The 13,814-nt window shown below is 37.3% G+C and overlaps 1 protein-coding gene across 5 annotated transcripts in view; it reads left to right on the top strand.

The window, feature by feature from the left end:
- QSER1 (glutamine and serine rich 1) overlaps nt 1-13,814 on the top strand; it is an 87,313-nt gene that overhangs the window by 63,007 nt on the left and 10,492 nt on the right. For all 5 annotated transcript variants that reach the window (XM_054662196.2, XM_508354.9, XM_054662197.2 and 2 more), the window contains 4 exons: nt 108-241; nt 1,974-2,191; nt 10,385-10,522; nt 13,134-13,231. In XM_054662196.2, the coding sequence (XP_054518171.2) occupies nt 108-241; nt 1,974-2,191; nt 10,385-10,522; nt 13,134-13,231 (588 nt within the window). The remainder of the gene's footprint in view (nt 1-107; nt 242-1,973; nt 2,192-10,384; nt 10,523-13,133; nt 13,232-13,814) is intronic.

A 13,814-nucleotide genomic window follows, 5' to 3' on the forward strand; every position in this document is an offset into this window, starting at 1 on the left:
ATTTTAGAAAACTTGAAGGTTGGCTATGGGATAGTCAATTGAACAAACAAAGTAGCATTTGTATCTAGATTGTTCAATTATGTAACTCAAAGTGTTTCCTTCCTCAGTATCTTGGATATTTTGGAGATGCAAAGAGTAAATACAAAAGAATATATGTGAAGTTCATTGAAAATGCAAACAAGAAGGAATATGTCAGAGTGTGTTCTAAAAAGCCAAGAAATAAACCTTCACAAACTATCAGGTATTTGTTTTCTTAGGTGATATATTTGTGCATATATATAGGTGTATTATTGATGATACCAATGTACAAAGGAGCATATCAATTAGATTTTTTTTTATTATACACAAGTCAAAAAATTTCAGTGCCTGATGAAATAAGTGATTCTTTTGAAGGCATGAGATGGGCACTGTAAAGCTCATGGCTATCTGTGGTGGGTGGGTGCCCTTTTCTTTTCCCTAAGTCCTTTTGGTGTCATCCCAGTATTGTGAAGAAAAATTGTAGAGGCAAAAAGTTTTGAGTCCAGCTTTATGTGACCTAGAGAAGACAGCTTTCCTGAAGCTCCCTTTTTCATCTATAAAATGTAAATAATATAATGAAGTAAATTAAATTTAAAATAATTTTTGATAAAAAACTATAAGAACTCTACATTACTGTACAAGTGTACACAATAGAATTATTATTGTGTATTAATGTGACTCTGGGTTGTCTGGAGCATGAATCTGGAAGATAACTGACTTGACCCTGTGGTCTGCATGAGAAGCAGGTATGACCGTAGATGTTCTTACTCCAGTGCCAAGTAGGTCCAGTTTCATTAACATTCCCACCTACTGGAAGCAGCTTACCTTATTTTTATGATGGAATTTTATCCACTCAAATCTTCAGACCTGGAAGAGAGCAAATCTTTTTTATTTGAGACAGGGTCTCACCCTGTCACTAAGGCTGCAGTGTAGTGGCGTGATCACAGCACTGCAGCCTCGACCTCCCAGGCTCAGGTGATCTTCCTGCCTCAACTTCCCAAGTAGCTGGGACTACAGGTGTGCACCACTGTGCCCAGCTAATTTTTATAGGGATGGGATTTTACCATGTTGCTCAGGCTGGTCTTGAACTCTTGGGCTCAAGCAATTTGCCTGCCTCAGCCTCCCAAAATGCTGGGATTATAGGCATGAGCCACCATACCCAGCTGGCATAGAGCAAATCTCGAGGGACTCTAGGACAGATGCATTTGGGTTTTTCTTTTTTTTCTTTTTTTTTCTTTTTTTTTTTGAGATAGAGTCTTGCTCTGTCACCCAGGCTGGAGTGCAGCGGCGTGATCTTGGCTCACTGCAACCTCCACCTCCCGGGTTCAAGCGATTCTCCTGCCTCAGCCTCCCGAGTAGCTGGGACTACAGGCGCCCGCCACCACTCCCAGCTGGTTTTGTATTTTTAGTAGAGATGGGGTTTCACTATGTTGGCCAGGCTGGTCTCGAACTCCTGACCTCAAGTGATCCACCCACCTCAGCCTCCCAAAGTGCTAGGATTACAGGCATGAGCCACCGCGCCGCATTTGGGTTTCTACATCAAAACCTGACACCACCAGAGCCTGTGAGAGTTTCTTAGGGTCAGAACTAGATATGGCAATTACGGTTATAACATTCATTACCTTCCTAAGCCCACTGATCATCTGTTGTACAGCCTCATAGTCTCTGGGAAATAAGTCCATAAATCAAGGAGGGCAATGAAGAAGTAGAAATAAGGACTGAACTAAAAGTCCCTTAATAACTGAATATTGAATGCTTCTGGTGAAAAGAATGTATTTTAAGAAAATTTTATGGGAATCACCATTGAGATATATATAGGACTTGGACTGTATATTTTGAAGGTATTGGTGAGAGTAATTAGATAATCCTCTCCTGTGATTCTCTTTTATTTTTCTATTTTATTTTAGTTTAACAAGATTTCAGTGTGTTAATGAAGTTTGTTTGTAACATTGCAGAACTGTTCAAGCTAAGCCAAGTAGTAGCAGTAAAACTTCTGATCCTCTAGCATCAAAAACTACAACTACAAAAGCCCCTTCCGTGAAACCCAAAGTTAAACAGCCAAAAGTAAAGGCTGAGCCACCACCAAAGAAACGGAAAAAATGGAAAGAAGAATTTTCATCATCCCAATCTGACTCATCTCCTGAGATCCATACTAGTAGTAGTGACGATGAGGGTGAGTTTTCCGTGAAATGGCTACCCTGATAACTTTAGATTATCTACATGAGTGGTGAGGAGCAGGATGCTGACAATTCAAAATGTATTTACTTTTCAGGGAATTTATCTACCTAATAAATTCTGTTTAGGTTTTTATGAAAGTAAGTTCACATTCCCTGAACATACCAACTGAAGCACAGTTGGCCCACACGTGCAGCCTTGTAAATAGAAAAGGCAGAACTTACCTTAGTAATGCCAGTTATCTCAACTCTGGATAAGATGAAGGTTAGATCAGATGATTACTAAGAATCATCTAGTTCTAAACTTTTTTTTTTTTTTTTTTTGAGACAAGGTTTCATTCTGTCGCCCAGGCTGAAGTGCAATGGCATGATCCTAGCTCACTGCAGCCTCGAACACCTGGGCTCGTAACTCTCCTACCTCAGCCTCCACAGTAGCTGGGACTATAGGTGTGCACCACCATGCCCAGCTAATGTTTCTTTTTAAGATATGGGCTCTTGCTTTGTCACCCAGGATGGTCTCAAACTCCTGGGCTTAAGCAGTCCTCCTGCCTTAGCCTCCCAAAGTGCTGGGATTACGGGCATGAGCCACTGCGCCCCACCTAGCATAAACATTTGAGTCTAAGTTTATGCTAGAAGAAAAGAATAACTAAGCCTAGGAAAGGGGCACTCAAATTATAATATAGTAATATATTTAATAACGTATACCACTACATTATTTAATAAATGCTTACTACTATATATCTGCCACTAGCTAATCATGTACCTATAACTAAGGTAGGATATCCTCTCTTAGTTTTCTTTTTTTATAAAATGTAAAGGTTGAAATAATTTGTTATCAAACTTCTTGATCTTAGAACCATTTTACATTCTTAAAAATTATTGAGGATCCTAAAATGCATTTATGTAGGTATATCTATTGATATTTACTATATTAGAAATTAAAACTGAGATAGTTGTAATACATAAGAATATACCAGCACACAAAGCATGGTGTACAATATATGTAAGAAATTTCAGGTGGTTTAGTAGTCTAGTACAGAGGTTGCCAAATGTCTTGCAGACTGAATCTGACCCTCAGCCTGTTTTTATAGTTTTATTGGAACACAGCCGCATAGATTCATTTGCATATTTCCATACAGTTGCTTTCCCACTACAGTGGCAGATTTGAGTAGTCCTACAGAGACCATATGACAAAATCTAAAATATTTACCTATAGCCCTTTACAGAAAAAGGTTGCTGGCCCCTATTTTTCTAGAACATAAAGTTGAATTTAAGAAAAGAGGAAGGGATGATGAAAGACCTTGTATGCCATAATAAAGCTAAGAAGCTTCTGATCCTGTAAACAAATGAAAGTCCTTAGAGGGATTTATAAAGGGGAAACAATATGGTGAAATTTGAATTTGAATTACAAGACATAATTCAGGCATAAATTGAGTCTGAACCTAAGTAGTGGCAGCAGGGATGGAGATGAGGGGACAGTTTTGAGATATTCAGGATGTAATTTTGGCAGAACTTGAATGGTGAATTAGTTGTTGGGGCTATGGTTGAAGTTGATGTCCAGGATGGTTTCTGACATTACAAGTATCATTGCTTGAGAGATTATCTTAGAAATTATCTGATTAGAAATAGAACCATAATAAAAAAAATTCTTCAGTGCTGAAGTCTACTTTAAATTTACCGTTTTTATTTTTTATTTTTTATTTTTTGAGTCAAGGTCTACTCTGTTGTCTAGGCTGGACTGCAGTGGTGCACTCATGACTCACTGTAGCCTCGACCTCCCAGGCTCAAGTGATCCTCCCACCTCAGCCTCCTGAGTAGCTGGGACTACAGGTGGGCACCACCACACCCAGCTAATTTTTAAATTTTAATCTTTGTAGACACAGGGTCTCACTGTGTTGCCCAGGCCGATCTCAAACTCCTGGGCTCAAGCAATCCTCCCACTTCGGCCTCCCAAAGTGCTGGGATTATAGGCATAAGCCACTGTGCTCAGTCTAAATGTACTGTTTGTAAATGCTATTTGTGGGCAAGTGCAGTGGTGCACATCTATACACCCAGCTACTTGGGAGGCTCAGGAGAAAGGATTGCTTGATCCCAGGAGTTCAAGACCAACCTAGACAACATAGCAAGACCCCATCGCTTAAAAAAATAATAAAAAATAAAGCTATTTGTAAATGGTTGTTTAGAAATATATACATCAGGCTGGGCATGGTGGCTCATGCCTGCAATCCCAGCACTTTGGGAGGCTGAGGAGGGTGGATCGCCTGATGTCAGGAGTTCGAGACCAGACTGGCCAACACAGTGAAACCCTGTCTCTACTAAAAATACAAAAAAATTAGCGAGGTGTGGTGGCAGGCACCTGTAATCCCAGCTACTCAGGAGGCTGAGGCAGGAGAATCACTTGAACCCAGGAGGCAAAGGTTTCAGTAAGCCAAGATTGCGCTATTGCACTCCAGCCTTGGGCAACAAGAGCGAAACTCCATCTCAAAAAAAAGAAAAAAGAAATATATAATCAGAATATGTAAGGAAATTCGGTGCCTTGAATATGCATAGAAGGCATTATACATAATTTTTGCAGTTAGCAGTCTTGCCTACTGCTTAGAATCAAAACGTTTGTTCTGAATTTGCTCTCAATTATAGTTTCTTCAAATGACAAGATAACATTTTCTTCTCTTGGTAATTTGAGTGACCACTAGGTGTCACTAATAGTTAAGCAAACATTTTTAGGCCTTTTTGTTCCTTGCTTTACATTCTCAGGCTAAAGAATGTATTTAGTTCTCTTAAGAAGTCAAATATTGATAATAAACATATATTCATAGGCTGGTGATTTTCAGACTCTTTGTTTCAGGACTCCAGTGGAATCTTCAAACACATTGAGGATTCCAGATACTTTGGTTTATGTGTGCTAAATCTATTGATATTTACTAAATACCAATTCAAAGTTTTAAAATATTTATTTAAAATGAACCCATTACTTATTAATGTGAGGTGTTTTTTTTTAAAACAACTATACTTTCCAAAACTAACAGTATTTAGTGAGATGAGTGCATATCTGCTTCTACATTCAGTTTGTTATTACATGTTATTTTGGCTAAAGTATCAAGAATATCCGTACTTAACTGAGAAAGCAATGGAAATACTCCTCCTGTATGTAGTTAGGAAAAGGAGGAGGATTTCAGTTGCCTTCTCAGATACTCATAGATACTCCTGATACTGACAAGTAGTAGTTTCTTGAGTTTTCATGCTATTACATTAAAATCTATTGGTTTGTCTTAACTTTACATATCTCTCATCCATGCATGGTTTTATAACATTGTTCATTGGTCATGTGAAAATATTAGTTAGCTCAGTGATATAGATCTTCCAATAATTAATTTTTTTCACACTTTAAAACACTGTGGTTCAATACAAATTTGCCTTTTTAACCATTTTTAAGTGTACAATTTAGCATTATTTACATTCACACTGTTGTATAACCCTCACCTCTATTTCCAAAACTTTTATCATCCCAAACAGAAACTGTAACCATTAAGCAACAACTACTTATTCTCTTTTTCCTCCAGCTACTGGTAACCTCTAATGTGTTTTTCCTCCAGCTACTGGTAACCTCTAACCTATTTTTTGTATTTGTGATTTTGCCCATTCTAAATATCTCATATAGGTGGAATTATACAATATTTTTCCTTTTGTGTCTGGCTTCTTTCACTTAGCAAAATGTTTTCTAGGTTCATCCATGTAAAAGCATATATCATAACTTCATTCCTTTTTATGGCTAAGTAATATTCCATTGTATGTTTATACCACATTTTATTGATGGTATTTGGGTTATTTCCTCCTTTTGGCTAACTGAATAATTGGTGTAATGAACATTGGCATACAAGTATCTAAGTTCCTATTTTCAATTTTGGAGGCATAGACCTGAAGCAGAATTGTTACTATTGTCACATAATAATCCTATGTTTAGCCTTTAGAGGAACCATCAAACTGTTTTCCACATGGTTACACCATTTTATATTCCCACCAGGAAAGCATGACAGTTCCAATTTTTCCACATCCTTTGCTAACACTTGTTATTTTCTGTTTGTGTGTGCGTCTTTTTAAAGTCATCCTAACAAGTGTGAAGTGGTATCTCATTGTCGTTTCAGTTTGAATTTTTCTAGTGACTAATGATGTTGAGCATTTTTTCCATGTCCTGAGCATTTTTTCTATGTCCTTATTGGCCATTTGTATATCTTCTTTAGAGAAATGTCTATTCAGATCCATTGCCCATTTTAAACTGGGTTATTTGTCTTTTTGTTGTTAAGTTGTAGGAGTTTTTTAATATATTCTGGATATTAAACCCTTAATCAGATACATAATTTGAAAATGTTTCCTCCCATTTTGTAGGTTGTCTTTTTCACTTTCTTGATAATATCCTTTGATGCACAAAAGTTTTAAATTTGGATGAAGCCCAATTTACTTATTTTTTCTTTTGTTACTCAGCTTTTGTTCACATAGAATCCATTGCCAAATCCAAGGACATATTTACTCCTACATTTTCTTCTAAGAGTTTTATGGTTCTAGCTCTTAAGGTCAGATATTTCATTTTACACTATCAAAAAATAGCACTCATCAATTCTATGAATGATCTCATTAATGAAGTCTTTACAAATTGGGAAGCTCAGACTCACAGTGGGGATAGAAGATGTCCAGAATTCTAATTTTCACTTGAAATCTCAAATTTTATCATTGGCAACAAATACCGTCAGTTGTTTTCCTTGAATGAGCAGATTCTCTTAATTTATTTTTAAGAATAAATTAAGGTCTGCCAAATACCCAAGTCTGGATAGGCATAGTGTATCTGTCAGTCATTCTTTCAAATAAAAATCGTGTTTTCTTGGGGGAAAGAATAGCTAGTTTATCTTGTAACTCACACAACTGTATGGGTGCTCCTCCTGGTCATACCCATTATACTTATGCAGAAGTGCTTTATGTGTACCTGCTATTTCATCACACAGAATATTAAAAAGACATCTATTCAAGAATAGAAATTTCATAAAATTAATAATTTTTACTTCTTCATCAAGGACTATTATTTTTTATTTTGTTTTATCTTTTTTTGAGACAAGGTCTCACTCTGTCACCCAGGCTGGAGTGCAGTGGTACAAACAAGGCTCACTGCAACCTCAATATCCCAGGCTCAAGTGATCCTCTCACCTCAGCCTCCTGGGTATCTGGGACTACAGGCGCTAATCTTTTGTATTTTTTAGTAGAGACAAGGTTTTTCCATGTTGCCCAGGCTCTGTTTGTTTGTTTGTTTGAGACGGAGTCTCACACTATCGTCCAGGCTGGAGTGCAGTGGCGTGATCTCGGCTCACTGCACCGCCTCCCAGGTTCAAGCGATTCTCCTGCCTCAGCCTCCCGAGTAGCTGGGATTACAGGCGCCCACCATCATGCCCAGCTAATTTTTTGTATTTTTAGTAGAGATGGGGTTTCACTATGTTGGCCAGGTTGGTCTGGAATGCTTGACTTCGTGATCCACCCGCCTCGGCCTCCCAAAATGCTGGGATTACGTGCATGAGCCACCGCATCCAGCCTTGCCTAGGCTCTTTTTAAATTTTGTATATTTAGAGAGAGGTCTCACTCTGTCACCTAGGCTGGAGTGCATGGTGTAATCATAATTCACTGTAACCTCAAACTTCTGGCACAAGCAATCTTCTCACCTCGGTCCCCCAAGTAGCTAGGACTGACTACAAGTATGCACCACCATGCCCAGCTAATTTTAAAGTTTTTTGTAGAGACTGGGTCTTACTATGTTGCCCAAGCTAGTTTTAAACTCCTGGCCTCAAGCCATTGTCCTGCTTCAGCCTTCCAGAGTGCTGGGATTATAGGCATGAGTCACCTCACCTGGCCCTAAGACTGTTCTGGTTGTTAATTAAGAGATGGGGTCTTATTCTATCACCAGCAGGAGTAAAGTGGCACCTTTTTAGCTCACTGCAGCCTTGAACTCCTGGGCTCAAACAATCCTCCTACTTCAGGCTCCCAAGCAGCTAGTACTACAGGCGCATGCCACCACACCTAGCTAACTTAAAATTTTTTTTTGTAGAGACAGGATCTCACTATATTGCCTGGGCTGGTCTTGAACTCCTGACCTCAAGCAATCTTCCCACTTTGGCCTCCCAAAGTGCTGGTATTAGAGGTGTGAGCCACCATGCCCAGCCCCTAGGACTATTCCTAAGTGAAACTTTTTCCCCCTCCAAATACATGGTAGTGAGTGACATGACAAAGTCATGCAAAGTATATTACTGTTAGTACAGTTTGTTGTCATTGCCTTGATTCGTGGTAAGGCACCATGAATTTTACCCAGTAGTAGTTTTGCAAATGGCAATGCAGTGAAGAAAGTACATATTATCTTAATATTATCATGAAAACAGTTTTGATATCAGAGACCACCGAAAGGGTCTTGGGGTCCCCCCTGGGGTCCATGGACTGTACTTTAACAGCTGCTGTTTAAAATACATACACCTACTATAGGCCAGGCACGGTGGCTTACAGCTAATCTCAGCACTTTCAGAGGCTGAGACAGGAGGATCACTTGAGGCTGAGAGTTCAAAACCAGCCTGGGCAACATAGTGAAACCCTGTCTCTAAGAAAAAAAAAACAAAAACATATATATATATACACATACACATACACACACACACACATACACACACATAAATGCACACTATATACCCACAACATTAAAAATATTTTAAAAACTGCTATTTAAGGGTGTGACTTGATTATATATTTGAATACAAAAAGTCAAAATTGAAACAAACTTTTTTTTTTAGATGGAGTCTTGCTATATTGACCAGGCTGGTCTTGAACTCCCAGGCTCAAACAATCCTCCCACCTCAGCCTCCCAAGTAGCTGGGACTACAGGTGTGCACCACTGCACCCAACAAGTTAATGTCATAGTTCTTTCCATTGGATTTGAATGAAATTTTCTCTGTGCACAGGCTGTGTTTACATTAAAATGATTTTTTTCTTTTTTTCTTTTTCTTTGAGACAGGGTCTTTACTCTGTTTCCCATGCTTGAGTGCAGTGGCGCAGTCACAGTTGTCTGCAGTCTCAACCTCCGGGACTCAAGCAATCCTCCCGCCTCAGCCTCTTGAGTAGCTGGGAATACTGGTACATGCCACCACACACGTGGCTAATTTATTTTTTTTTTAATTGAAACGATGTCCCACTATGTTGCCCAAGCTGGTCTCAAAGTCCTGGGCTCAAGCAGTCCTCCCACCTTGGCCTCCCAAAGTGTTGGGATTACAGGCACGTGCCACTGCACCTGCCATACTTTAAACACTTTTAATACATCCTAGGCAAGAATTTTATAGTAATTTATGTCTAGGAATAAAAAGGAAATCTATGTATTACTCATACATTGGATGTCATACGATTTCTTTACTACTAAACATAGAGAAACCATCAAGACTAGAGTAGCACCACCTGGCAGCAGATGTCTGTGGTGGGATCCAGCAGAAGACAAATTAGTTTCTTACCCAGTCTACTTTTTCTGGTGTTGGGCTTCAGAATCACCTAGGAAGGGCCGAGCGTGGTGGCTCATGCCTGTAATCCCAACACTTTGGGAGGCCGAGGCGGGAGGGTCACCTGAGGTCAGGAGTTCAAGACCAGCCTGGCCAACATGGTGAAACCCCCTCTCTACTAAAAAAGTTAGCCAGGCATGGTGGTGTGTACCTATAATCCCAGCTACTCGGGAGGTTGAGGCAGGAGAATTGCTTGAACCTAGGAGGCGGAGGTTGCAGTGAGCCAAGATGGCGCCATTGTACTCCAGCCTGGGCAACAAGAGCGAAACTCTGTCTCAAAACACACACACACACACACACACACACACACACACAAGAATCACCTAGGAAGCTTTTTAAGAGCATAATACTTAAGCTTCATCACCCTACCACGACCACCACCACTACCAAAGATTCTGTTTTAGGAAGTCCAGCAATCTGGTTTTTGTTCTATTGTTAACAAAGCTCTGCAGTCATTGTGATGTGCAAACCAGCTTTGAGAACCTCAGACCTTAAAGGTAAGGTGAGAAAGTCTTGAATTTGAAGAAATTGTATCTGCAATCTGCTTCTAGGGTCTCGTTATAGAGAAAAGTGTTTTAAAAATTGTCAGGAAGGAAAATTTAATATTTAACCCTTTCTCCCTCCCAGAATTTGAACCTCCCGCTCCCTTTGTCACTCGCTTTTTGAACACAAGAGCAATGAAGGAAACCTTTAAGAGCTACATGGAATTGCTTGTTAGCATTGCCTTGGACCCTGACACAATGCAAGCCTTAGAGAAGAGCAATGGTACAGTCTTCTAAGTAGTATTTTCTTGGTAGTACTTCCTGGAATTAAAAAAAGAAATCTTGTCTGTTAGTTATATGTTTATATGTGACTTGTGTAATATATACCTATAAATTGTCAGTTAAATATATAGCATCTTAATTCCATAAAATGGTCATATCTTTTCATGCATTCTCTGAATATTTGAACTTTTATTGCTTTCTACTCATGGGAAAATTGTATAGCTTCTAACCAGTTTCTTCCAATTCTAGAATCTAATCATCCTCATAAATAGTTTACTAAGTGTTAGTATTACATGAAAGGTCTGTATGTCAGTATATTTTATTTTCCAATAATTGGAAAGATGAACCGGATAAAAGTGGCATAAAGATTAAAATCATATACTTGTATCTTTTGTAAAAGATACATCATAGCAATTATTTTCTAATCAATTAAAATTAGTATTAAACCAGTAAATGCACTGGGTTATACCAATTAATATTATTCCTTTTAGTTATTTGAGAAATCTCCATACTGTTTTCCATAGCAGTTGCACTAATTTACATTCTCACCAGCAGTCCCAGTACTGAGTATCTACATAAAGGAAAATAAATAATACCCAAGAGACACCTGCACATGTATGTTTATTGCAGCACAGTTCACAACTGTAAAGATATGGAAAGTGCCCATCAGTCGATGAGTGAATAAAGAAAATATAGTGAATACTATTCAGCCATAAAAAAGAGCAAAATAATGTCTTTTGCAGCAACTTGGGTGGAACTGGAGGTCATTATTCTAACTGAAGTAACTCAGGAATGGAGAACCAAATATCACATGTTCTCACTTATAAGTGGGAGCTAAGCTATAGGTACACAAAGGCAGTGTGGTATAATGGACATTGGAGACTCAGAAGGGGAGAGGGTGAGAAAGGGGTAAGGGATGAAAAACTACCTATGGGGTACAATGTACACTACTTGGGTGATGGATGCACTAAAATCCCAGACTTCACCACTATACAGCTCATCCATGTAACCCAAACCACCTGTACCCCTAAAGCTATTGAAATTTTTAAAAAGTTTTTTTTAAAGAAGAAAATAAAAGGTACAGTAAGAATATGGCATTATAGTCTTATGGAACCACCATTGTATATGTGGTCTGTCATTGTCAAAAATGTCATTATGCAGTGCATGACTATATACTGCTTTATTATGTTCACATACTTAGACATATGTTCTAATTTAACCTTAAAACAACTTAGACAGCCATTTTGTGGATTAAGACAGGTTCAGAGAGGTTAAGTGACTTGCTTAAGGGCCCACAAACTTGAAACTGGCAGAGAAAGGATTAAAATTAAAAAGTCTTCTAATTTCTGGTCTAGTGCTTTTCTTACCACCTAATCAGAGACAGTAACCTGTATATCAGTCATTTTCAAGTAATTAGGAGCTGGAAGGGACTTTAGATATTACCTAGTCTGAAACATTTATTTTGTAAACTAAAGTTCAAAAGAGATTAAAGTTAGAGAACAGGTTAGAGGTTGAAGAACCATGATTAAAACTCAGTTAATCCCAGGTCAGCATTTTTGCTATTAAATGTTATATTCCTTGCATCATAAAATATGCTTCTCTTTGTAGTAGTCATTTCTGTATAGTTGTATTTTGAAAGATTTTTTAAAATTGCTTATCAGTGTTTTCTGATTTTTCTCTAAGGGGAGAAAATTTTTTAAGATTATTTTTAAATCACAAATGTTTAAAACTTATTTTTGTAGAATGTAAATACAGTACTAGAACAGATTGAATCACTAATAGAAAGACTATGTAAACAATCATTTTACTTAGCTGTGAAACTTGTGACCTGGATTCTGGGTTTTTTTTTTTTTTCAGAAGGTTATTAGAGGCAGTTAGTATTATAAAATATAATAAATTACTATGCTGGTAAATTAAGAAAGAATCTAATAATCTAAAATGTTTAATGCTACATCAAAACTAATTATATTCTAAAAGTGCTTTTCTTAATGGAGCTTAAAGTTCAGAGTGGTAACACTGAAAGCCAAAAGCTTTGAATAGGAATCTTTGTCATAATTTTACTCTCCCCTCTTTTTCTAAAATAACTATTTTGATTCATATTTTTGGTACTGGGTTTTGATCATTTTTCTTCGCCTACTTTTTCTTTGCTTCAAGTTAAAGTGATTTAATATCCCTTGGTCATACTCAGTGTTTTGTTAGATCAGTTTGTATTTTGTAATTGTTCAGATTGTTCAGAGGGTAAATGAGGTCTGGAGGAATTAGGCAGCTTGCCTATTCGTCACATAGCTGCCACATATCAGTTCTATTCAGTTAAAATCCAGTTCTAGTTTATCCAGCAGTTGTAGTTCAGCTAAAACTTAGAACTTTGGATCCTCATGTAGTGCTCATCCCATCATGATACTGAGCTGCCTCTTTCTCACTTGCTACTATAAACCTACTTTTCAAGTTAACCTTTGTTCAGAAAGCTTCATGTCAATTTTTTTGCAATCAGTATTTTACATATGCCAATGAATTTAGTGTATTTTAATATAAAAATGTTTTGAGAAAAAGTTGGATTTTTTTCAAAAATATTTATTGATAGTTTATCCTGTTAAATTATAATGTTGTTTCAGATGAGCTACTTTTACCTCATATGAAAAAAATAGATGGCATGCTAAATGATAACCGAAAGAGACTTCTTTTGAATCTTCATTTGGATCAATCATTCAAGGTATTTCCTTCTGATGACTTATTAGCAAAATGCAATGACAGTCATAGTCTTAAGTATAATAGGAAGGAAATTTATGAAAATTATTCACTTACAACATTTTTCACCTAATGAAAATTTGGCTTTTATTCATTGTAAGTCCATTTAGTTTGTCTTCTTAGTGTTAATCACTTGCTTTTCTCCACTTAATTTTTTAGGCATTTATAGTTATCTATTATATCTTCCATAAAATAATTTCCAAATGTTCTTTTAACGCTTTTCAAAATTTTTACGTTTTGTCTGTAATTAAAATTAGCTTTTCCTTAGCACAGTTATCAAAATTCACCTTACTTGCCTCATTTATTCAATATTAGAGGAAACGCTGATTTTTATAAGGGTAGGAAATGTATATAATTCTATCTGTTAATATATCTTGGCAATAAGTTGGTTTTGGTGTTATCAGAAATATAGAAAAAGCTAATCTAAACTCAACTCAGATAATTTTTCATAGAAGCTAACTTGGTAGTTTAAAAATTTCTAGCTTTTTTTCTTTTCTTTTTTTTTTGAGACAGAGTCTCGCTCTGTCATCCAGGCTACATTGCAGTGG

Source organism: Pan troglodytes, chromosome 9 (genome assembly GCF_028858775.2).
Source record: "Pan troglodytes isolate AG18354 chromosome 9, NHGRI_mPanTro3-v2.0_pri, whole genome shotgun sequence".
In the NCBI taxonomy this organism is placed as follows: Eukaryota; Metazoa; Chordata; class Mammalia; order Primates; family Hominidae; genus Pan; species Pan troglodytes.